Source organism: Asterias amurensis, chromosome 21, assembly GCF_032118995.1.
Source record: "Asterias amurensis chromosome 21, ASM3211899v1".
Taxonomy (NCBI): domain Eukaryota; kingdom Metazoa; phylum Echinodermata; class Asteroidea; order Forcipulatida; family Asteriidae; genus Asterias; species Asterias amurensis.
The window spans coordinates 1265027-1289644 of record NC_092668.1 but is presented as its reverse complement, the minus strand read 5'-3'; the positions used below and the strand labels follow the sequence as shown (position 1 = coordinate 1289644).

At 37.5% G+C, this 24618-nt stretch overlaps 3 protein-coding genes across 3 annotated transcripts; 1 reads left to right on the top strand and 2 right to left on the bottom strand.

The window, feature by feature from the left end:
* Window positions 1–522: 522 nt before the first annotated feature.
* On the top strand, window positions 523–8896 carry LOC139953330 (gastric triacylglycerol lipase-like). The gene is made up of 10 exons (XM_071952826.1): window positions 523–696; window positions 1496–1831; window positions 3217–3331; window positions 4007–4200; window positions 4397–4401; window positions 4983–5080; window positions 5421–5575; window positions 5746–5973; window positions 6185–6253; window positions 6544–8896. The coding sequence occupies exons 2-10, from the start codon at window positions 1514–1516 to the stop codon at window positions 6787–6789; spliced, it is 1428 nt and encodes a 475-aa protein (XP_071808927.1). The 5' UTR covers window positions 523–696; window positions 1496–1513; the 3' UTR covers window positions 6790–8896.
* An 809-nt stretch (window positions 8897–9705) lies between these two features.
* On the bottom strand, window positions 9706–13478 carry LOC139953328 (histone H2A.V). The gene is made up of 5 exons (XM_071952825.1): window positions 13396–13478; window positions 13151–13228; window positions 12903–13016; window positions 11668–11797; window positions 9706–10934 (listed from the first exon to the last, which is right to left on the bottom strand). Exons 1-5 carry the CDS (start codon window positions 13396–13398, stop codon window positions 10873–10875), a joined length of 387 nt encoding a protein of 128 aa, XP_071808926.1. The 5' UTR covers window positions 13399–13478; the 3' UTR covers window positions 9706–10872.
* Window positions 13479–16921: 3443 nt separating this feature from the next.
* On the bottom strand, window positions 16922–24370 carry LOC139953327 (DNA damage-inducible transcript 4-like protein). The gene is made up of 2 exons (XM_071952824.1): window positions 23961–24370; window positions 16922–18860 (listed from the first exon to the last, which is right to left on the bottom strand). Exons 1-2 carry the CDS (start codon window positions 24148–24150, stop codon window positions 18388–18390), a joined length of 663 nt encoding a protein of 220 aa, XP_071808925.1. The 5' UTR covers window positions 24151–24370; the 3' UTR covers window positions 16922–18387.
* Between the last annotated feature and the right edge of the window lie 248 nt (window positions 24371–24618).

Below are 24618 nucleotides of genomic sequence, written 5' to 3'. Positions count from 1 at the left end.
AGGGCGTAGCACTGAAGGCTAACTTCCAGGAGAGACTGGACAAGTCTATTTTATCTGGATCGAAATAACGTTGAGCTAGATGTTTGTGTAATACTATCTCTTCTCCAGTAAATCGTACTTGCTCTATGTTTACAAAATAAGCTTCGCGCGATCGACTCAAGACTACGCCTAAAGGGTTGCACTGGTATCCGCCTCTACCTCTATACCATTTCTGGGTTATAAAAGGGTTGTTTAAAAACAGATTTGTCTGCGTACACAAATAAACAACAAGGAAGAAGTTATACAAGTAACTATTTTGGGACAGTCCTAAAGGTTGAAAAAATGTAGCTGAAACTTTTCAGGTGAAAGACGAATTAAGCTGGCCAAGTTGCCAACCTATGACTTTAGACCTATATCATATCTAGACCCCGCCTCTTTCAGATAAACTTGGCGGCTACTCTACAAATTAGACTGGACTCCAAACCTGTTGTATTACTTGATGCATGCACGTGATAATCCTGTGGTCTGAGCAGCTAGATATAAAACTGTAAACATTGGCAGTCGAGTCGAGTCGAGTCGAGTCGTCGGCAATGTGTGGTTATCGATCGCAGGAATTGCTTTTGCTAGGAAGCCGCTCTAGTATTGTCATAAAGTTTATTTGTTTGTTTCCCTGGTCACTGGACCGAATAACACAGTTTTTAAACAGCAAATCTTGAGGTAAGTTTTGTATTTACTCTCCTCCGGGAAACATGATTAAATATGTTTACAACAAACCTAAATAAAAACATTAAAAATGAAGACCCGTCTTCTATATCTATCCAAGAAGAAGGAGCAAGACCAAGACTAAAATTGTAAAGTGGTGGTTTAAATAATAAATAACTTTAAATATACAAGGTAGTAGGTGAGCATTCAATAGTCACACAAATAGCCCTGATCTGCTGATCTGCAATTTATGAATAAATTGTTGGCAAGAACGTAGAATTGAACTGATGCCATGGTCACATTGTTGTCACACCTTGACCACACCCCTTCTTCTTGTAAACAACCGGCCCGCCCCATCGTTGTTGTGCTCTCTGTTTGAGCATGTAAGCATGCTGTGAGTGTGATCCCTTTTAAATTCATTTGCAACATAAAAATTATAGTTATTCTCAAAATTCTGTTCATGGAAGTTTTTATTGATTATGGATTTTATTCAATTTATTAATTATTACAATATTTTACACTTGTATTTTTTATACAGGGCTGGAATGTTATCTTTGACTTTGAGAGGGCATGGTCATTTTTATTTTCTACAAAGGGCACTTTAAGTTCCAATCCTTTGGATAATCTGAAGGCCTATTGGGAACCTTTGAAGGGACACCAAGGCCAAGACCAGAGGCAACAGAGGCCAAATGCCAATGGCCAATATTGCCTCTGGGTACTTCCAGACCTGACTTTACAATAACAGAAACACTTGTATTTGGTGATATTTTCCCAATGATATATGTATTTTTGTTTTTTTGTTCTTTCTAATTAGTTCATCCTTTCTTTCAAGATGAAGATGTTTTCTTCCAAGATCTACATTTGGCTCTTCATCCTTTGTGCTGGGCTCCAATATGCAGCCTCGTCAAGCTCAATGGAAAAAGTTATCAACAATTCACATGAACTAAAAGACATCCTTAGCCTATTGGGTCGTGATATAGGAGACCACCCTGATAAAATGAGCAACTGCGAAAGAGCTATGAAGTTTATCTCGGGCCTTCTAAAAAGATTTGGGTCAGATGAGATTGAGAAGAAGTTCAACGAAGCTCATCTGGGCTTTGATTTCTGTAAATCAGGGCTGAATCACGACCAAGATGTTAAGTATAATGTGGTGAGTGTAAAGGCAAAAGAGAATTTAGCTTTCATTTCTTTTGCATTTTATTTATTCAGGCCTGTATGCATCCAAGTCGTTTTGGAAGGGTGATGGCACCAAGGCATTTTCTTTTTGGTAAAGGGCACTTTATGAGGAAATTGTTAATGTTAATTTCTACTGTGAAGCCAATGTGGTATTGCACAATAAAGTATTTTATTCATCTGAGATAAATAAGAAGACTGGTCTTGACCCATTTTTTTTTTTTTAGCCAAAAGCCAAACTCACAGGGCAGTATGCAACTTCAAATGTGTTTGGGAATTTTGATATTTCAAAGCGAATTTTTAAAACGAAGAATTTACTTTGTAATTCCTCCAAGTTCTTGATCAAACCATCATTCGTTATCGGGAGTTTAAACATGAGTCACGAAGAGCATTGTTGTTTTTTTGGCAATTTGTCCTCGTGTTTATGACTTTTTTTATTTGTTTTTGTTTGTTCAACGGATTGATTTTAAAAATAGATAAGCTCTCTGATCAACAACTCTTCCAGGAGCTTTGTTTTTGTTTTTTACATATCGGATTTTTGAGGAGGAAAGCAAATTATGGTGAGGCTATGTTTTATTAGCCTTTGCAATATCAATATTGATTTATTGTTGTTTTTCCGGAGCATCATGCATTAATATTGTTATCAGGTAGACAGGCATGAAGTCCACAGGGCGTCTGGTTTCATTTTTGCATGAAAATAAAAAGGCATTTGTCTGGCGCTTATAAACATTTTAAACATTGTATCAAACAGCCATACTTTATTACTACCCCGGTTTATTTGGGCCTTAAGTATTCCTGGAATCATTTCAACTCCTTTGGAGTATGCAGTACCAGCAGCCAAGATGATGCACACAGATTGCTAACCATTCACATGAACAATCTGTACCCTCGCGGAGTCGCAGGTACCCATTTACCTCTGGGTGATGCGAAGCATATTGTAATAAAGTGTCTTGCCCAAGAACTTAAGTGTCATGATGGGGATTCAAGCCCACCCTCTGGTGACTCATCAGAACTTCAAGTTGATGCTCTAACCAGATTTAAAAAAATAACAATCAAAAAGTCCCAGTAATTTTTTTAATAATAATCATAAATAGTCGGTATAGCACCAAAATCCACCTAAACAAACCTCAAGGCACTTTACAGATTAAGATTTAAAACAAGATGCCAATAGACATGCCGATAAATATAAACCAACTGTAATCAGAAAAAGGAACTTCATGAACCCCTTGAAAACATGAAACTGCTTAAAACTGAAAGGACTCCTAAGAAGGAGGAATATAAGAAGAACTGAAAACCAATCAGTAATATGAGAATTCAAGCCTTTAACAGTTTCAGTTTTATTCAATTTGTTTTGATTTTCAGAGCGGTCTTATCGCAAGTCACGGTTATCCAGTAGAAGAACACGAGGTCCACACTGTAGATGGTTTCATTTTAACTCTGCACCGTATTCCGCACGGTTTAAAAAATGCGTCCAAAGGTGAGATTTTGTGTTTCTCTTTATCACCCCAGGAAAGACAAAGTCATTGTGATGGTAGCAGCACAGAAAGCAGGAAGTGGTTACTTTTTATATGAAAGCAAAATGTTTTATGTTTTAATTGTTATCTGGTAATGAAACCAAGGAGGTCTCAAGTAAACTTGGTCACTAGCTGGCAAGCCTGGGGAAACCTGGGTGGTGTCATGGCAGAGTGGTTTATAGTATCAAATCCAAGTTCTGGCGGTTAAGGGGCAAGCTTTTGGAGTGTGTGATATCCTTGAGCAAGATGCTTTACTATAATTGATCCTCTTTACCGAGGGTTCTAGGTTCTTTTAACATTCATAGTACACGGAACACACAGCTTAAAGTCCCATCCAAAGGACAAAGCAACTATGGTAAAGTATCTTGCTAAAGGACACCAGTGCCAAAACCGGGACTCAGACCCACACTCTGCTAATTAGAAACATCTGAACAGGTTATTTTGGCACAATGCCTAAAATAATGGACTTTGGCTAGGGTTTACTTCAGTCCTCGGCAAGGGTATGATGCTGTATCCGACTGCCGCTCCTTTTTTTTTAATTTTTAAAAATAAAATTATGAGAGGTCGCATAACATCAAAAGGCTGTGAAATGTTTTTTTCCCACTCATTTTCATACAAAATAAACTCTGTGTTATCAGGACCCAAGGAGGTTGTTTTCCTTCAGCACGGTCTACTTGCCGCAGCGTCCAACTGGATCACCAATAAGCCCAGTCAGAGTCTCGGGTATATCCTGGCCGATGCTGGTTTTGATGTGTGGATGGGTAACTCACGCGGAAACACCTATAGTCTGAAACATGAGACACTGAAACCTGATCAACAGAAGTTCTGGGAAGTGGACGTGAGTATTGTCCAGTTGGCACTGTGTCAAGGACTTGGGGGGGGGGATGGGAACTGGGGCCAACAACAAAGTATAAAGCATATGAAAAACCATCAGAGAGAGGACTAATGCGTGGATGGGTAACTCACGCGGAAACACCTATAGTCTGAAACATGAGACACTGAAACCTGATCAACAGAAGTTCTGGGAGTGGACGTGAGTATAGAGTCGAATTGTCCAGTAGGCACTGTGTCAAGGACTTGGGGGTGGGGGGGGGGAACTGGGGCCTACGACAAAGTATAAAGCATATGAAAAACCATCAGAGAGAGGACCAATGCACACCTACATACAACCACAACAGTGTACAGTGCTCATTTCGAGCCCTGCAATAAGGACAGTAATTATAACAGTGGCTTATTATACAGTGCCAAGATCTGTTACTCATTGACACTGGTGCTCCAATAGTCAGTATTTTTCCTGCAAAGTAGGCGGAGCTCTGTTTTACTTGCGGGACCTTTTCCTTTAGATGGTTTTATAATGGTTTACATGGTGGTGTAGTGCAACAATTGCTGCCAATCAAACCAGGACACCATGGGTTCTTTTACAACACACAGGACCAACGACTTAACGTCCCAATCTGAAGGATGCAGCAAGTATGGTTTAATGGTTAAAAGTGAGTGGTTGCCTAAGGGCAAGAGTGTCACGACGTGAACTTGAACCCACACTCTGCTGATCAGAAACACCAGAACCTGTATCCAGTTACCATAATTATGTTAACAAAAATTTACTCATTACAGGTGGGACGAGATGGCAAAGTATGACCTTCCAGCCTCTTTGAACTTTGTACTGAACGCAACTGGCCAGAAACAGCTGAACTACATTGGCCATTCTCAAGGTATACATTTGACCCAGACTTTTGCACAAAGAGTTGTTGAGACTTACTATTAGTCCCTTTTCTAAAGAGTCCTCTCTTGTGGGGTCCCAGTTTAACCCAGTAAGAAATGTTGTGGGGACTTTTGTTTCCTAGTGTAAAGGTTATTATATAGCCCAAAACATCCTCATTACTTGTTAAGTAAAAGGTAGTTAGCCCAAATTTAAACTTCAGACATCATCACTTTGAAGTTTGTGAATAATGCTAAACACGCCGTCAAAGCTCCACTTGTTAGTCGAAAAAAATTAAAATAAGCTGTTGCAAAAAGTTTTTAAATGAAATTTCTTATCCATTCTGTTTTAAGGAACGATGATCGCTTTCGCCGAGTTTTCCCGAAACCAGGAGTTAGCGAAAAAAGTCAAGATGTACTTTGCTATGGGACCCGTGGCAACGGTCGGTTACATGACGTCACCTCTGTTTAGGTTTCTCTCGGACGATGTGCCTGATACTTTTCTCACTGTAAGTTTTTTGGTTTCAGCTGAAAGTTACTCGTACTCACTTATGCACTTGAGTAATAAAATACTCGTACTTGAATTTGGGTTTCTAAGATGCTTTGCCACTAGACTACCAAGCTTGCCTGGTAGCTAGAGACAGGTTGATTTAAATTAAATTTTGTTCCTTTTTTTTAGGAAGTTCTTGTGGATCTTCACCTGTATGATTTCTTCCCGAGCAACGAGTTCTTCCATTTCCTCGGTCAGACGGTCTGTAGTTGCTCGGACACGGTGTTTGCTTGTGAGTTTGTCCTGTCAATGTTCGGCGGGTACAGCAAGGAGCATATGAATGCAACGAGATTACCAGTGTACGTACAGAACACTCCGGCAGGAACGTCTGTGTGGAACATGGACCACTGGGGCCAGGTTAGTTGAATGTGATTTTTGTTTGTGTGTTTGAGGGTTGTTGTTTTTTTTTTGGGGGGGGGGGGGGGGGGAGTGGAATGGGATGGTCCAAAGAAGTTTTCTATTATGTTATGTATTTGTGTATTTTTAATATCAAATGTGGGCACCAGGGATTATCTCTTTAGAAATTGAATTAAGTTGTTATTTTTTTTTTTTTTTTTTTTTTATTTAGATGGTGGAATCGAAGAAGTGCTGCATGTATGACTTTGGCCCTAATGGCAACTTGCAACATTATAACCAGGTAGGTTGAGACAGGGTTCTCATCAGCAGAGTGTGGGTTCGAGTCCCAAACACTTGTGCCCTTGAGCAAGGCACTTAACCATAGTTGCTTCGCAAATGTAAGGTGGGTAGGTAGTGCATTGTGCTCTATTGGCCAGGCTCCTTGTGGATATACCCATGCCTACTGCCTTAAAAACTGTGGCAGTTGCCTCCGCTTGCCTATGTGAAGTATCAGGCTTGCTTGTTTTGGGGGGGACCTTGCATACATATAAAAAAAAAAAAAGTAACTATTTTCTTGATTTTCCTCTCCAGACCACACCACCTGAATACCTGATTCAAAACATGGAAACAAAAGTCGCTCTCTTCTACGGCATGAGAGACACCTTGGCCGATCCAACGGACGTAAAGTTGCTCATCCCGAAATTGAAGAACTTGTTTTACAATAAAAGCATCCCTACATACGGCCACATGGATTTCATTTGGGCGGTCGACGCTTACGAGTACGTCTACAAAGATATCATTGGTCTTATTCTGAACCGAGCTAGAGAGGGCCTTTGATGATGTCATCATCTAGCCCTCTATGTTAGCCATAAGCCAGTCATTTGTCGCTAAAAGTCGTAAATTGTAGTAACGGTGCTCAGTTTACATCTTATAAGACAATCAGGCTAGAACTTTTGACATAGAGTTTTTGCTAGAGGTCTACCATGTTGGCATTATAACTTTCAATAGCGGGCCACAGCCTTAAAAAAAACTTTAATGTGTTGATTTTTTATTAGAAGAAAAAACTGCAAACATTTTTATATATTTGTTATTTTTTAAATAAACTGTTTATCTTTGAGACAGTTTTAAGTTCTCGTTTGTAAATGATCATAGGTTAAGTGAATAATCAACGCCCTTTTTAAATTTCCAGGTTTTTACTTAGATTTATTTGTGCAGTTGATTAAAAATTAATTTGTTTTAGTTTATGAAACTGAAACTGAATGAAAGCTATTGTTGTCAGTTGATGATGTAACTAGTGTATTGATGATGCAACATAGATAATGTTTGGATGGTAGCATGCATGTACATGTGTATGCAAACAATAATATGCACTAATTACATGTATGTGGCTTGTTTTTGTGTGAGCCACCCAAACACTATCGGTTGATTTAAAGGATTTGGGTACCTTTTCAAAATGTCTATAGATTTACTTTAAACTTACAGGGTTTGAAGATAATGATAGTGGAAAGCTTCCCTTCAAATATTATTTACTAAGGTGCTGTAGTTTTTGAGAAATGAGTAAAACAATATCATGAAAATACGTTTGTAAATGATTAAAATAATTTTCGTCTCATGAGACGAACATTATTTTCATGACATTGTTTACTCTTTTCCCAAAAACTACAGCACCTCAGCACGTAATATTTCCAGGGAAGCTTTCTACTATCATTATCTTCAAACTGTGAAAATCTGTGGACATTGTGTTTTTTGTCCTACAAAAGTTACATAGACCCTTTAAAGGCAAAGTATACATTTGGTTATTGGAACCAACTGATTGTTTTAATCCTACACAAATGAAGATATATGTATACATTTAAGCGTAACCACATTACTTCAAGTGAAATGTTTTCTCAAATTGCTTTATACTATCGAAAGCTGCTGTATGCTTCAAACAGATTTTTGATGGTCATTATTTTAAAGAGTGACTACAAAACAATGAAATACCTTCCTTTTAAAGGTTGTGTATAACATTGTTTTTGAAATTTTAAAGTATAAGTGTGAACAGATTTGCACATAATTAAAGGAACACGTTGCCTTGGATCGGTCAAGTTGGTCTTTGAAAAACGTTTGTAACCGTTTTTTATAAAATGCATATGGGTAGAAAGATGTTGTAAAAGTAGAATACAATGATCCACACAAACATGCCTCGAAATTGCGTGGTTTTCCTTTTACCTCGTCGACTAACACGTCGGCCATTTATGGGGGTCAAAATTTTGACTCCCATAAATGGCCGACCATGTTAGTTCGCACAGTAGAAGGAAAACCACGCAATTTCGAGGCAAACTTGTGTGGATCATTGTATTCTACTTTTAAAACATCTTTCCAACCATATGCATTTTATAAAAAACTGTTACAAACGCTTTTGTTTTGACCAACTCGTCCGATCCAAGGCAACGTGTTCCTTTAATATATTGTACATGGTATGTATGGTTATGGTGGAAACTTCCATTAGAGTATGATTGAATCTATATATCTTTTTGTATGCAAATCACCAGTTAGAACAAGGCCTAAAGGCCACTACAAGGTGTGGGCTACATTTTTTTTTTTCCAGAGGCCGTTTGAGAAATAAGTTTGTTTGGGAAACAAGTTTTGATCTTGCATTTATTCCAGCACCTGATTTGAAAACAGTGAAAAAGTTTTGTTTTCCCCACCATGTTCTTGTGACTATGATGACCGATTGAGCGCAAGTTTCCACAAGCTTGTTATTTCTGTACATGTATGTTTGGTCACGCTAAGTACGGAGACCGGTCCCAATACTGCTGCGTGTTTTAAAGAACCCACCATAGTAATTTTCACACAAATGCAGATTTAATTTTGTGTACACAAAAAACATCTAAATGAGAACAAGATTTTTGATTTCCAAACACAATTCTCATGTGCCTTTGAATAAACACAAACAAAAATACATTATTGATGGCCTAACTTCATTTGAGTTATTACTTTCCTATTTCCTTTTTGTGCTCATTTGTGTATTTTAAATTTGGTAGATATAAAGTGTGACAAGTGATTCACAGCAGTGCACAGTGCCTTTTTTAAAATGTGTATTTTAAAGCCATTATACACTTTCGGAACAGAAAAAAAAAAGTTCACAGATTTACAAATAACTTGCAGGGCTTACAGAAGGTAATGGTGAAAGTTACCTATGAGAAAACATTTAAACAATTCAAGATTTACGGATTTTGTTTAAACACTGTTATGACACGTCGAAACGCGCGGAAACAAGGGTGTTCCGGTTATTTTCTCTCGACTCCGATGACCGTTTGAGCCAATATTTTCAGAGGTTCTTATTTTATATACAAATTTTGATACACGAACTGTGGGCCTTTGGACAATACTGTTTACCGAAAGTGTCCAATGTCTTTAAATAAAGGATCATTGACAATAACCTAGTAAACTGGATGCACACGTTTTATTTGTTATGTTTCATTTTGTCTAGATAGGAAAATCTTTCACTAAAGTCAGTATTACGGGATTTGGCAATAAGATTCAAGTCTCGTATTGCATCACAACAATGAGTTTGTTAAATGCTTCCTTTGTAAACGACACCAACCTGCAAAATATAGAACATTTTGAAGGGACACAAAGGCCCTGGGAAACAAACCATTGCCCAAATTACTACTAGGCATCATACGATGAATCATCAATTGTCACGAAGACAACTCAACACATGTACAGTACAAGTTAAATCACAAATCAAATCACAGGGAACACAAATTCTTTGTATAAAACGGAGAACCCTCCAGTAATGTTATTATTTCCCACTCAAAAAATCACAATCTACTCTAAAAGTAAACAAATACAAAAAATCACTTGCAGTAAAACAATGTATTTTGGGGGAGTAAATCAGATTTCATGAAAACACACCGCTTTCTGTGGATTCAGCAACGCATTTCATGGTCAAAAGGTGTTTGGCCAAAAAAAACGTCACACAAAAAGGAACAGTTTTGTTGTCCGAAATGAACTGCATGTTCTACGGGTGTTCAACCCATAACATGAACTGACGACATGTTAATTTTGTTAAAATGTGATACTTTCTTATGGAGAGTACACAAGAATACAACTTCCATCATGAACAATTAAGGGCTTATATAAAAAGGAATGCATGTGCAACCAGAATTATTAATTTTATTTCAAATCTTCAGAGAAAAAAAATTTGGCCTAAAATACTTGGCTATTAATCCCCCATGTAGACATTGAAAGCTAATTTACATTGACATAAAAATCACTACCTACGTATTTTGTGGGTGTGTAAAAATTACAAGAAAGCCACACAACACTGTCCCACATTGCGAACCAGTGCGATGTAAACCCACTTAGTGACAAAGAGCCCACAGTTCCCCCCCCCCAAGAGAAACTGACTAAAAACAGTAATTGAAAAGTATATCCTGCTAACTGCCACACATTTGTCGTGTAAATAGTGTCTCACTAACCCACAGGCTACTTTGGAGAGGTTTGGTTTTTACGATATTTACAATTTGGCCGTTTTCACTGGGCCCGCCAAACCCACGTTGTTTTCTCAACTCATCACTCATGTACATTAAATAAAAACTCTCACAAAGTCCTATAAATCCTACGTCAGAACAAAAAAAACAAAAATAATAATAATAATAATTGAGACAAAAAAAAAATTAAAATCCAACAAATTTATCTGAAGAAATAATGACTGATTATCGAACTTCTTGAGATAATATAGGAACCAAGACTACAAAACAAATAGAACATACAACGAACACGGTTAAAAAGTCAACAGGATCCGTTTGGTCGGTGCCTGCCAACGGTTGACCCAGGCCATGATGGCAGTCGAAGGGGGGTCACCACAGCGGCGACGTTCAATTGTGAGGTTGTAGGTGGCATGATGTATAGTGCTGATGAAGGTTGAGTCTATGTTGCTTTCTGCGATCCCTTCTTGCCGATCAAACTCTTGTGGATATGGGGGATGACACCTGCAAGTAGAGCAAGAAATTAATTATTGCAGGTGGTTTACTTCAATTGCAAAGTCTTGCAGACTTAAATGAACAGACTTGTGAGAAATTGCTATAGACATGAAAAGCAAACACATATTTATTTCATTGTTAATGTCCTCTTAAGATAAAACATGACCCACTGGGTTATTGATAGAAGGGGGGGGGGGCAAAGTGTATCTATAACAATCGCAGACACTTATTGTAACTGGTCCTAAGCCGTTGACAGCCACACTGTTCAGAGCGAACATTGTTTGACCTAATTTTTTAGAGCTTCGCCCAGGCATATCGCATCAAACTTAATACCATGCCCATCATTGCAATGGAGAGGCCAGGGTCTTCATTGACCAGGGCCTCAAATTTCAAAGAGCTTGAAAAACCTTTCACAAAAAGTTTGCTTTCATGAATGGTTATTTTGACAAAATAATGAGATTATTTTTACAGGTCCATGTTTTTTTATAACTTGCTATGAATTTGGCAGTGGACCACTGCTAAGCTCAATTCATACTTCATGCGTACAATAAACAGAACGCGCCTTTTTTTACAGTTAAACTCGGTTCATGCAAAAGTGAAGCGAATTTTGGTGACGCAACAACCCCACAACATTTCCCTTTATAACGCAGAGAAATTCACTTCGAAAGAAGCATTTGCAGGAAGTACGAACCAGCTCCAAAAGAAAGAACGTAGAAAATGTGTAAGATTTTGGAATACATACCACCACCAGCGATTGTTGCCTTGATGAGTGAATCCAATTCTTCGTCTCCCCTGATGGCCAGTTGTAAATGACGGGGTGTGATACGCTTGACTTTCAGATCTTTGCTTGCATTTCCCGCCAACTCTAATACCTGAAATTAAAAAAAAAAAAAAAAACATGAATATTTCATTCAAAAAACGAAACATAGGCTACAATTACAACAACAATCATTAACCAAAAATAATTTAGAGCTGGGCTTATCTGTATTGACAGTAGGCCTACACTAGACTCCCTAGAGTGAAATCACTCAATGTAATATAATTATAAAAAATAAAAAAATAAAGCAACAACGATATCACAATTTTAAATCATTTTTCAACAAATGCACATAAGATTTTGAGACATATTTTCAAAACTGTCTACTGCATTTCCCATGAATGAAAGTTCCCACAACACGAGCCAAAACGCACTGAAACTGAATGCAGTAAGTTTGTAAATTTAACGAAAGATTTAAGCACCTTATTTTCACTAGCACAATGGGAGAGCTAATGAAATTATAAACCAGAACCAAAATGCAAACCTAGCATAAAGTTTAAAAGATGTTTGACCACTGAATGAACGACCAAACATTTCCAAAACAAGAAATTCAAAATTCATAAATTCCATTCATAATCATACACCAGCAAAAAAAAAATAACACTAAACAGAATTATTAACCAAGCTAGGCCTACACATTTCTAGGAATAAAACCTCATTCTTTTTAAACCTCACAAGATAATACATTAATATTTAACATATCATATTGTTAAAACAAATATTCAATTTTTTTTTTTATAAGGACATGGTGAATAACCAATACTGGACAAGAAGTGCATTGTGACCTCTGGCCTTGTTATGGCGCCGATTTCTGAAAATCGCGCCAAAATTTGTAAACACAAAAGTGGCCCTCGACTTGACAACAACACATTGACAAAACCTAAACACATTTTAAAATTAGAATGAAATAAACAAAATACAGTAAAACTAACCAACTTTACATAAATCGGGTACGAAATGAATGTTAGATAAAGAAAGAAATTATTGACCACAAATAATAATGGCCAATATTTTGCGGGGGGACAAACGCGCAAATTATCGCGCCAAATTTAATTTTGGTTCAACACACAATCTCAGATTTTCTATAAATGGACACAATAAAATGACATTTTGGACAAATCTGTAATACAGGTCTAGAAAGGCATCTTTTGCAAACCTACCTCAGCGGTCAAATATTCCAGAATAGCGGCAGAGTAAACAGCAGCGGTTGCACCAACACGGCCATGGCTGGTCGTTCGGTTCTTCAAATGCCTGTGAATACGACCGACTGGAAACTGCAAAACAAAACCCACAAAACATGAAATTTTAGAGAAGGTGCATTTATTAGCAATTGCTGTAAATTGTACAATTTAATTTGTGGAAGGCAGTGATGATTTTATGTGAGAAATGCTGCAAACTGTGTGCTTACCTGGAGACCGGCTCTCGCTGACCGTGAAACAGCCTTTGCCTTCGCCTTTCCGGAATCTTTACCTGCTTTGCCTCCTGCCTGGGTACAAAAAGTCCGTAAAATATCCGTGTAAATAACATATAAACCCTCGAAATAAAACAACGAATAACAAGAATAAGTGTTAAAGATTACATTAACATAAAAAATATGGGCGGATGGCATGAAATTACCAAGTATTTTTAAAGGATTTAAACATTTTAGCTCACCATCTTTGTCTAGCTTGGTTCAGTACAACAACCTTCCGTTACAGATGCCCGCGCGTAAACTGCAAAAAAAGAGACGCTTATAATATATAATAAATGAGTGGATCACGTGGTAAATATCCACCAATCGAATGACTGGAAACGTTAGCTTATGAATATTCGTGAATCTCCGGCTTTGTTCGGGTTGTGGAACGATGGGTTGAAAGAGGGCGCTCATTCAAAACGCTGTAACAAAAGAGGTCATTGATGGGATTTTTGATTGTGTCTTGTGTTATAAAACCCCATCTCTTTTGATTCAATGGATGCGTAGTCAGGGGTTAGTTGAAATTCCTTCATTGTTCCACGCATCAGCCAATGTTAATCTGAGGGCAGTGCGTAAGGATAATGGAGGGTTTGGTTGAAAGATCGATACGTTGCAAGAATTTTTTCTGGAAACAAAAAAATGCTGATAGGGTTTGAGATGGGTGGGATGGGGTTACCTGCATTTACACCATCCATTGATGCTGCAATTGGAAGTTTGGCGTTATACAGCGGTAGTAGGGAACAATAAATAATCCATAAATAACAATTCTTCAATCTGTTATAGAACCTACACTCGTATGTGTTTTTTAATAACTAAATAATAAAAGGACAAAAATATTCACAATTTGACTAAGATTTCACGTCTATAACCCAAAACATTTATGCCAGAAGGGAAAAGTTTCGCCTGTTTGTTGCCATGCTATCAAGGTGCCTCTGTATGGCTCATCAAGTGTCAATAATAAATAGTAGATCAAAGCATGGAGGAATAGTTAATTAGATCTAAGCTATTCCTCCATGATCAAAGTGAATCAAAAACTTCAAATTGAAGCATAAACCATCTCATAAACTCTTGGAATGTACCATGCCAAAGGACCTGTTTCTATGGCCATTCCGATCAAAGGAATTTGAGAAAGCATTAAACATCGTTCAGCAATATTTACGTAATAAGTTTACAACATAATCTGGAGTAGACTGCACCATTATTAACTCAAGAATATAGAATAAGGACAGTTAAATAAACCTGTCAAATTAAAAAAGCTTGAGCCTGAGTTTATTTTTTTATTTTTTTTATTTTTTACAATGTCATTTAAGGCTTCACGTGTGATTCCAAAAAGCTACTTGTTGAAGAATAAAACGGTTATGGTTAGCGGACTTGAACAAGATGCCAATTGGCATATTCATGTTCTGCTATGCGGCCAATGTGAGCTTGGGTAGTACTATTGGATGTTTTGAGGGTATCCACTTTTGTAATGATTTTATTTTATTTTACAATAATAGGCTACACATGCTTTGTCTCCACTCAGCATAATTATGGCGCTCTATTTCATGTTTTACAACGGGGGCAGACCCCCAAAATGCCAGGCAGGATGTGCCGGATAAACAAAATAGCGCCCTCACTCATTCACGTCTTTGAAACTAGTTATTCAGTCATGTTTTTGCTTTATGAAAATAGATGGGGATGCCCCCTTGTCAATGTGCATGTTTATTATTTTTCTCCTAGAAGACGGGCACCATTTCGCAAACCAATTTGATTTCAAAGAGGATGCAGAAGATCAAGAATTAGCAACTGAGCAAAGTACAGACCTTCCGACTGCTCACACTCACAGGAACAAGTTACGCCATGTCATGTAGATAGACAATGGTTTCCTGACAATTAGAAGAACATCAAAGCTCTATGTTAAAATTGTGCACCGAACTTAACATTAATTCCTCCCGGATGGCGAAAACAGTTGGCATTCTTTGTCACGTAGAATCGCCCTAGCCCTTGTCATTCTCCAATCCAGTGGAGGTAGAAATAGCCAAACCAAGATTGCAAGGTAAAATCAGTCTGGCCCTCACTGCTATGAAAACTTTGTGTTCAATAGCTATTGCACATGGTGAACACAACAAAAGCCCCATTTCATAAAGCACAAAAAATGTGCTAAGCATGGTAAAATCTTGCTTAGCTGAAACAAGTTACCAGTCAAAAGGCAAATTACATTGTTCCCGTCAACCGTATATATAAGAAGTATTTTCAGCAGCTTTTTGAAATTGGGTAAGGTCGCAGCATCATAAAAGTATAAAATGATAATTACCGAGACAAAGAACTGAACAACACAAGTTATTTTTTTATATGAAAAATGTATTTTATTCATCACAATATAAACATCTGAATCTCTTTATTTAAATAGAATAATGGTTTGCATTAATAGTAATCAATGGGATCACACATTATATAGGAAAAAACATAAGATGTTGTAATAGGGGGAGTGGTCATCCCATTACATTATTGTTGGTATAGGATACCTGCTGAAAATGCCCACATGAATTTAACACAGTGAATATTTTTAACAAAGCATCTGATGATAGATGAACACGAGTCTTTGGCAGTAAAGTATAATTACTTAAGAAAGTATTAAATAACTACAGTGGAGCTAATTGTACAATGGAAAGGGGGGAGAGGTGCCAGCACCTCTTTGATAGCACAAGGTAATTTATTTGAATTGAAATAATGTAGCTTTTTAATTTGTGGTAAAATGATAACATGGATGGTGGGGTTAAATCATCCATTTCCCTTACTTTCCAAATTCTGTATTCGGTTATTATTGGATTTCATTAGTAAACAAAAGACTCCAAGCTTTTAGTTTTAAATAGTGTATGTGAATTGATATTAACAGATAAGGTCTTAAAATTTGCACTTCTCGAACAAACATTATTACTTTGGTATTTTGGCAACTTTGTTTGGGCAGGAAAAACAACACAACATTGTTTCAGAAATGACAATCCATTATATAACCAGTTTACAACTAGCTTTAGATATTTCATAATAGCCCTAGCCAGTTACGACATCTCACCACATGACGTGGATAAGGGAGTGTGTTTGTTGGTCATCCACAAAACAGGACTTTATTTCTTTCTAGAAAATAATGATCAAGTATTTAATATTGATTGCACAATATGAATCATGTTTAAGCAATTACAGAACCAAATGTCTCAGAGCTGCCAAACAACTTTTTACCAACAAAAGAGAACAGGATACCGATCACAAAATGGTACATATGACATGCTATTGTGGTTGGTAACCTTATTCTGGTAAGCATACCTGTTCTGTGCTTAGCTACTACTTGTGCTTCAAAGCAGCTCTATGAATTTGTGCCCTGGTTTAGTAAGATGTGTACAGGAAGAACTGATAATTTGACCAGCAAATCGTCAACTCTCTAACAATAAGACACCTGGAATTGCATTTTAGAGTGCCACAACCTTCATGGAGAAACAAAGGTTTCATTTGGATTATTGTAGCGATCATTCGGAATTCTTGCCCAGCAATGCAAGTGACCTCTGCAAAAACTTCCAGACCTGTTAAACTATGCTCACAGATTTGTCTTCTTCATAAACTACAGTAGCTACGAAACAAATGCAGCAGTATTCCTGGCCTTCTTAAGAGGGTGTCCATAATCTTCAATATTGTCGAGGTTGTGTAGAGTAAACTAACACGAGTATCATGAATGATGGTGATGTTTTTAACATCTTTGAAAAAGCTTTCTCTGACTACCCTGACAAAACAATAATAATGAACAGCCCTTTACATCAGAAAGTTACTGAATACAATGTTGACTTCATTAACAGTTAAGTAAATGGCAGCAATGTTTGAATCTTCGTAGTTCTTATGAGTATCAAAATAATTTTCAATGAAAACTTGTTTTTTTTTAAACGACAAAAGAAACAAACAGACAAACTTTAACAAATCTTGAACAAGAAAACAAAACAATGACAAACCATACAAAAAAAACTGACCTTTTGAAAAGTAGTTCCACAAAGAGAAATTAACTCATAAAAATGTTACTTGAAAGAAAATGACCTATTTGGCAAATGATCTATACATGAAAGATCTCAACTTAAACTGAAGTGAACACTAGTTTTAGGCCTATAAGACTAAACAATTAACTGAACCTCATTCCAAGTAAGTTATGATATTTTTATGAGATGAAATGTCACTAGTTGTTTAGTCCAAGACCGACTGACCAAAATGATGCTATGAACACAAACATATTATTTAACGGCTTGCATATAATGGTATCGTGCCAATAATTATTTGTTGAAATAAACGCAATGTGAAGCATACACAAATGAAAAAGTGTGAAAACTTGGCGTCAATGTATATTTTAAGTTAGTTTAAAAACGAAAATCCTACAGGAGAAGAAAAAACAAACCCCAAAACCTCAGTGGGATGGTGAATTTCACATCTTGACATAATATAATTATATGACTTTGTGGATACCCCGTGGAGATGCACAGCTGTGAACTAATATTTCCCAATAAATTCTTTCTTGAGCAAAATTCAATGTGGGGTGGGGCACAGTTGAAGCAGTATGCCTCACACTGCTATCTTACTGGTGTTGGGGACTCATCAAGTGGAGTATTCAATAGTGTACTTAGCATTTTTTTTTTATATGGATGTATTCCGGGCTCAAACCCCGTGAAAGAATTGACCAAAATCGGGGACTTTCAGAAATATTGCAATATAACAATCATCCTCTTCTGAAGGAGAACTGATTAAAAAAAAAGAAGCACCAAACACGTGACCGATGACAATATTGGCTGAAGAACAAGAAAACAAATAAACAGTTCCCTAACCGTATGTCAAAATACAAAAAACGTAGAAAACATTTCATTAATCCCTTGCAGGCTTCTTAAAAAAGCTCAAGGGAAGAAACTGGCATATAACTTTTGTCAAAGAAGATTTCAGTCTACTTAAACTGCACATGGGTTGGTATCAGATAGTAACATAACACAAACAGTTTCAACCAGCCAGAGTCCAAAGTTGGCGTCACTTTCCATTTCACTCACTCGCCCGACAAAAGCTCCACTAAAGTGTTTTTTTTGTTTTGGATCTTGCTTAGGAGAAACTGTAGGCTTAAACGATTACTTACACACAAATTCATTTGGTTGAGAGCTATTTAGTTCTGATAAGGGCTGTCAAAAGCTTTCCATAAGCTACAATCCTTCTCGTACATAGATGTGCGACTCCCTCCGGTACAGTTTTCTCTTTATGAGTTTATAAGAGGACTTGACGACCGTGGGCTTCTCCGATGAGTTTCTGAGATAAGTTTGAAGTTTACTGATAAGCCACCTTGGGGTTTCTTTAGAGAGCACTAGTACGATCTCAAACGTTGTGACGGTGGATGGATCCACGGTGATCTTCCCGACACGTTCGCAAAGCTCTCCATCCTCGAAGATGACCGAGATGGTGCATCCACGTACCCCGCAAGGCTCGTCTAGTGACATACGCATGATGTCATCGGCGACTCTCTGGGGTAGATCTTCTGGGACGAGGAGCTTGCTTGGCTGCTTCTTCTCCCGGGCAACTCGGAGACAATCCAGGAGCATGGACGCAACAAACTGACTCATCTTCACCTCTTGCAAGTCATCCACTCCATTGTCGTAGTCATCATCCATTGTGTCTGAATCTGTATGGGGATTAAAACAAAGGCAGAAACACATGTTAAGTATTTTGCAATTGAATATATACAAAAATAAAAGGTTGAAGCAGAAACAATTTGCAACTCCACCCTAGAAGAAAAGTACGAGGGAAAATTCAAATCCAAAGCAAAAATTGACTCACCATCCAGTTTACTTTGAAATACACTGCGGGAGTGATAATAAAAGACCATTGTGAAACCACCATTCATAAATTTCACTCCAGAAAAAAACAACCTCACTATAAAGTGTCAAGGACCAGAATGCATCAAGTCAACTTTTCAGAGCTAGAGTGGTACACACACTCCAGTGATCAGCTGAATAGTATTATGATGCAATTGATCAATCACTCATCAGTCATGTGATTGCACAGGGTCAGGTCATGTGAGAGGTTGCATGTGGTGTACCTGTTATGGTATGAGTAACAGTCACACACAAGCGCACTATCACAAAGCCAGCAGCTTAGCCAAGCAGGATCTTCCATGCTGGCTGTCGAGAGGAAGAATCTGTTATTGCACATTTTTTGCAAACTAACCTCGAAAATTATAGGAAGTTAGTTGTATCCTGTACTGAAGTTAGTGGTTAAAGTGTTGTTCATTGCGCAAACTGAAAGCTAAATTGCACCTGTAGAAACTCTCAAGTGATTATACCATGCAGTGCAGTGCACGTATCCCAGTTACTTTTTTTTTTTAACATGCCACAAGTAACTATCAGAATTGTTTTTAATCTTGAGCCAAATTCAACTCCTATCTAGTTTTTAATGCAGCACATATTTGATAAACATGATAGTTTGCATGCAAGCCTTAACAAAAATATTTGAATAAAACAAAAGGTCAGTACTTCAAGTTTGAAATTTAACAAAATAGTAGGCTTCGGATTGGAAACGGAGTATACTGACAATAGATTGATAGTATGGTCCTGTAATACCAGTACAACCATCACATAGGAATACCACACACAAAATGTTTTATGAAGTATGTATTGAGTTTTATATTGATGTTATAAACAAATAAAGAACCGAGGGTTGAAATTTAAAGGATTATGCAGGTATGAAAAGGCAGCGTGTAAAAACGATTGACATTTATTACAAACACAGATGGATTTAACTTAATTTAGAATGTAGATCTATGTTCATAGAACTTCATACAAATTATAACTTTGTTTTTCCAATACTTGTTTGTTAAATGTTCTTCAAAGTCTTTAAAGTTGTTTGCGTCCTTTCTGTTTGATCACCCCTTCGATCAATTTAGAACCAACCCAAGCGCCCCAGGTCACTTTTTTGACCTCCCCAATTTTCCAAGGGGTCAATTTCCACCATAAACTTAACTGACCAATCAGCACTCAGTATGTGGAGTGCAAACAACTCAGAGGAGGTCATTTTGTTCTGGACTTCAGTTCTTTTCAAAATTTTAGCCTTGGGAGGGGGGGGGGGGGGGGGTGACGGTCAAGCAAATTGCAGACAGGTCTTGCAAATATTGATTTTTTTAATGTTGGATGCTTCAATGAAATCTCTTCGATTGGTCACTAGGCCTGGGCGAATAATTCGAATATCCGGTTAATGGCGAATAGGTTTTCCTATCCGTAACCGCGAATGCCTTTTTTTTCTTAACCGGATATCCGCATAGGGCGCGAATAGCTATTTATAAACCGGATAGTTCTGTAATTACAACCAAGTAACCGGATATTCTTTAATATCCGAATATCCGCGGACGTCGGGCGACAACTGACATGAATGTTTTGTCTGAATCCTAATGAAACTTCTATTAAGACAGCATAAAACAGCATAAATTAAGTATTTAACTATGCTCACCTCCGTGAAGAGTCAAAACAATGACATTTCTGACGTAATTTGTTCAAAGATTACAAAAGTTTTCCTTCACGTAGAGTCATCCACGATCAAAAGAAAAAGCAAATCGCCATCTTTAAATTAGATCCGGTCATTTTTATGAATGAACCGAGTGACACTGTCTAAAACTAATATCAATCCGCCCAGAAGATCTCATTCACGAACGAACAGCGCCCTCTAGCGACAAAAAAAAAAAAATTCTAAATATTTTTTTATTTTTATTTTTTTTATAGCGCCCTCTAGCGGCGAAAAAACTATTCGAATATCCGGTTAATTTCGGATAGTTGGCCAGCGGTATCCGAATAACAAAATTTCACTATTCGCCCAGCACTATTGGTCACCCTGAAAAACTACTTCTCTGGAAATGATAACGTTTAACAACTTGTCTCATGGGAACTTCTTTGGTAAATCCTTAAATAACAATTGGCTCTGACAAACCCGAGGCCATTTGTTTTTGTGTTGGGACAGTACAAACAGTCAAATGCATGTTGTCAGGAATCAGGACTTTTTTGTTTTCAAAATTCTAGTCCAATGAACATTTTTTGCAACAAGCACTGTTGTCTTGTGGGGTTTTCTCCCTAATTTGAGCCCTGTATTCTTATTTTTAACTGTTCATTACGAATACAATGCAACAGTCAACTATCAAGCAGTTGACTGTACATTCAAATGAGTCTTAAGGGTAAACTCTCCATGAAATTTGAACAATAGAAACGAAAATAGATACTTTGACCTTGTCTAGTAAGTAAATTTTGAAGCCCCATTTTTCTGGGGCACTGTGAGTGGATTAAATCAAACTCAGAACAATTGAATCACTCTCTTCAGAGTAGAATGTCTGGACAGGTGTTTCCTGTAGTTCGGCACAGCAGTTAACACATGGCTTCTCTCATCCAGGACCACTAAAATAACACTGGAAGCTCAAAACTACAGAACAAGCTTTCGATTGGAATTCGGTTTCAATATTATGTCTTTGCCAATTTTGCAGAAAGTGCAAAGGCAAAACAAAAAAGAAATTATCTTAAGTTGGGTTGAATTCCTTTACATGTATAGAATGATTTTGGAGGAGTAAGGGAAGTTCTGAACAATCCACAAACAAAATTTTGTGCCATGATACAAAAAGCAAATTGCAACGGAAAGCGACAGTGGGGAGGTAACTGAGCTAACTGTTAATTGTGGTAATATGCATATTATTTAGATCAGCAGCATTCCACTTCAACCAGCATAAATCTATGTCTCTTTTAACACACTAAACATGTGCTGCACAGCATCCAGGCAAGCGATAATATGATCAATATTAACAAGGGTCAAACAGCTGCTGCTGCACACTCTAACCACAGAGTCTTCTGGAATGAACCACTCATGTATACTGCCTGTAAGCCAATCAGCAGTGCTTGGCAACAGCGTCTGCATTTGTCTGCCTATCGCAGCGAGGCGCTGGGAGCATCATTATCATTTTCCCCCCTCATCCACAAATCCCAGGGATGGCATCCGAAGTTACTTAGGTCTGTACAGAGGAAGCTTAGAGGAAACGGGAATCTTGCACTTTTGTCAAGGGGGAAGTAGAGTAGAGTGTTTTGTCTTTTATAAATTATACTTTCTTTTGCAGGCTATGTCACTGGGGATGTGACAAACAGTATTTTAAGTATGGATTTCTTTCGCAGAAATGTGGTGTCAAAAGCGGGTATTAATACGCAAGTATTTTGTTCAAATGTTAAAAGAAAATGCAAACTATGTACGTAGGCTTAGTTCGTCAGTGAGCGGATCTATTTGGATCATGAAGGGATGGACAAAATATTTTCAATGAATAAAATTAATTTAAAGTAACATTTTATTGATGTTCTATCGAGATTTCTTTTTTTATTAAACTTATTTTGGAGTTGTTAAAAACATGTTTTCAGAAGCATTGACAGGTCTGTAAGCAAAATATTTTTCACAACTGCAAAAAAAGAAAAGAAACACAAACAAGTTTTGTGCACAAGTCTTGGATACTATAACGAATTCAAGTGACAAAGCAATAAATAAGAAAAAGGGTATAAAAAGTGACATAATGCAGAATCAGATGTTTGGTTCAAACACTTCAGCAACTGTACTTTGACATCATACGATGTTCGGCCCACACAGGTCTTGTTTGCTAAATGGGAAGATCGGGGGCCAGACAGGCTCTTGTCCAATAAGCGTTTCAGGATAGCAATTATCGTCTAAATCTTAACGAATGTGATAGCGTTTGGATATTGATCTCTGCCATAATAGGACATTGTTCCAATTACAACGACCCTCAATTTACACAATGTTTGAGAGGTTTTGACAGATAAATTGTCCGATAAATTTAATGATTTGAAGTCTGCCACATGACTCATTAACAGGTCTTTATTGACGCATACTTTTTCAGATTAAAATTATTATCTAACTAACAAAAAGTGTGACCATGTATGGCGACGCTTTACACATGGACTTGAAACTACAGTATCACAAGTCCAGAACTTCTATTTAGTAATCGACCAATAACCTCAAAACACCCCTAAATCTAGTTGGTTGGTTGGTGGTTTAAAAAAATTGTTTGCCCATTATTATTGATTCAGATTTGAAGTTGTCGGTATTGTGAAAACTGTATGGTTCAAACTTTCAGGAAATTCACACCCTGGTTACGGGACCCACTATATTTCTGGAAAAATATCCCTCACTTTTCTGTGCAAATTTGTTTTTACCATGATTTCACGAAGTGGCCACATGACACTGAAAACATAATTTTTTTTAAAAACCACAATATTAACATAATTTCCTTGTATTAGCTGTACATGTATACTGCTGTGGTAAATTCTACAAATAATTCAGACTAAAATAAGTTTGACAAACGAAAGTGCCATAAAAAAGTTCGGTGAACTACATATACATGCGTGGTGGGCGAGGAGAAGAAACGGAACCACGTAAAAAGAAGAACAGACGACATATCCGCTAAATTGAACACGATATTACCTTTATAATGAGTCTATTTTTAGCTACTTAACTCATGACTCTTCAAGCGTTTCCCAATCACAGTTGAACATTAAATTTAGCTGAAAGAACAAGAATTGCGAAATCTCCTGGCAGTCACAGCCGGACAATGGCGCTCGGATTGAGTCACGACTTGCCCACGTATTGGGCAATCCCCCGGCCGTGCGTTGACTGACAAAGCCCATGTACACCGTGCATGCACAAAAATTAACCGCAAACATACAGAAAGGCATGGAAAAGCTTATGAAAAACTCACCTAAATAACCGTTTGAGCACCTCCGAACTGTCTCTATGACTAGATTAGGCTCTGGACACCTCTGGTTTTCTCGGCTGTCAATCCTCTCACCAACTTTAAGGAGAATTTTCTGCAAAATCTTGAAGGCACCAGGCTGATGACAGTTGTTGGAATTCACTGGCAAATCCATAACGCCATCCAAAGAAGACATGGAATATCGAGGGAAATGAATGATTTTGAACGATTAAACGTTGACAAGCAAAATACACTCTCAACCGAATAGATGATACGAGTGTGTTGGATACCGAGGAATCCGATACCGAATTTCAAAACTCGAAAAAGTGGCTTCGGAAAGTACACGAAAATCAGTGATATTATGTTGTACAATCACTCCACCGAACCCTGGTTTGTCTTGCAACACTTCAACCAGCTGATCAGCTGCACGAAATTTCAGCTGGACAGGGGCTTTTTATACTCGCAAGGACGTCATCCAATCAATTATTCCTTATTTGGTGAAAAGGGCGGAGTTCACTCCTTTTTACTTAGAATAGAATGCCCTGCATTAACCAATCACAGCAATGAATTCCTGTATCTGAGAGGCGGCTCATGAATAAAGGTCAAACGTTAATTTAGACCAATGGGAGCCAAGAACTTTGTCCTTGCAAAATGCATGAAATGA

What these genes read in the sequence shown, in the direction of transcription:
- LOC139953327 (XM_071952824.1), bottom strand. Translation starts at nt 24,150, where the DNA reads ATGTCTTCTTTGGATGGCGTTATGGATTTGCCAGTGAATTCCAACAAC. An exon ending in GTGCTCAAACGGTTATTTAG is followed by an intron (nt 18,861 to 23,960) that starts GTGAGTTTTTCA and finishes ATCCCCATACAG; the next exon opens with ATTCAGACACAATGGATGAT.
- LOC139953328 (XM_071952825.1), bottom strand. An exon ending in CAGCGAGAGCCGGTCTCCAG is followed by an intron (nt 13,017 to 13,150) that starts GTAAGCACACAG and finishes TTTGTTTTGCAG; the next exon opens with TTTCCAGTCGGTCGTATTCA. An exon ending in GGCAACAATCGCTGGTGGTG is followed by an intron (nt 10,935 to 11,667) that starts GTATGTATTCCA and finishes CTCTACTTGCAG; the next exon opens with GTGTCATCCCCCATATCCAC.
- LOC139953330 (XM_071952826.1), top strand. Translation starts at nt 1,514, where the DNA reads ATGAAGATGTTTTCTTCCAAGATCTACATTTGGCTCTTCATCCTTTGT. An exon ending in TGCCTGATACTTTTCTCACT is followed by an intron (nt 5,576 to 5,745) that starts GTAAGTTTTTTG and finishes CCTTTTTTTTAG; the next exon opens with GAAGTTCTTGTGGATCTTCA. An exon ending in ACATGGACCACTGGGGCCAG is followed by an intron (nt 5,974 to 6,184) that starts GTTAGTTGAATG and finishes TTTTTTATTTAG; the next exon opens with ATGGTGGAATCGAAGAAGTG.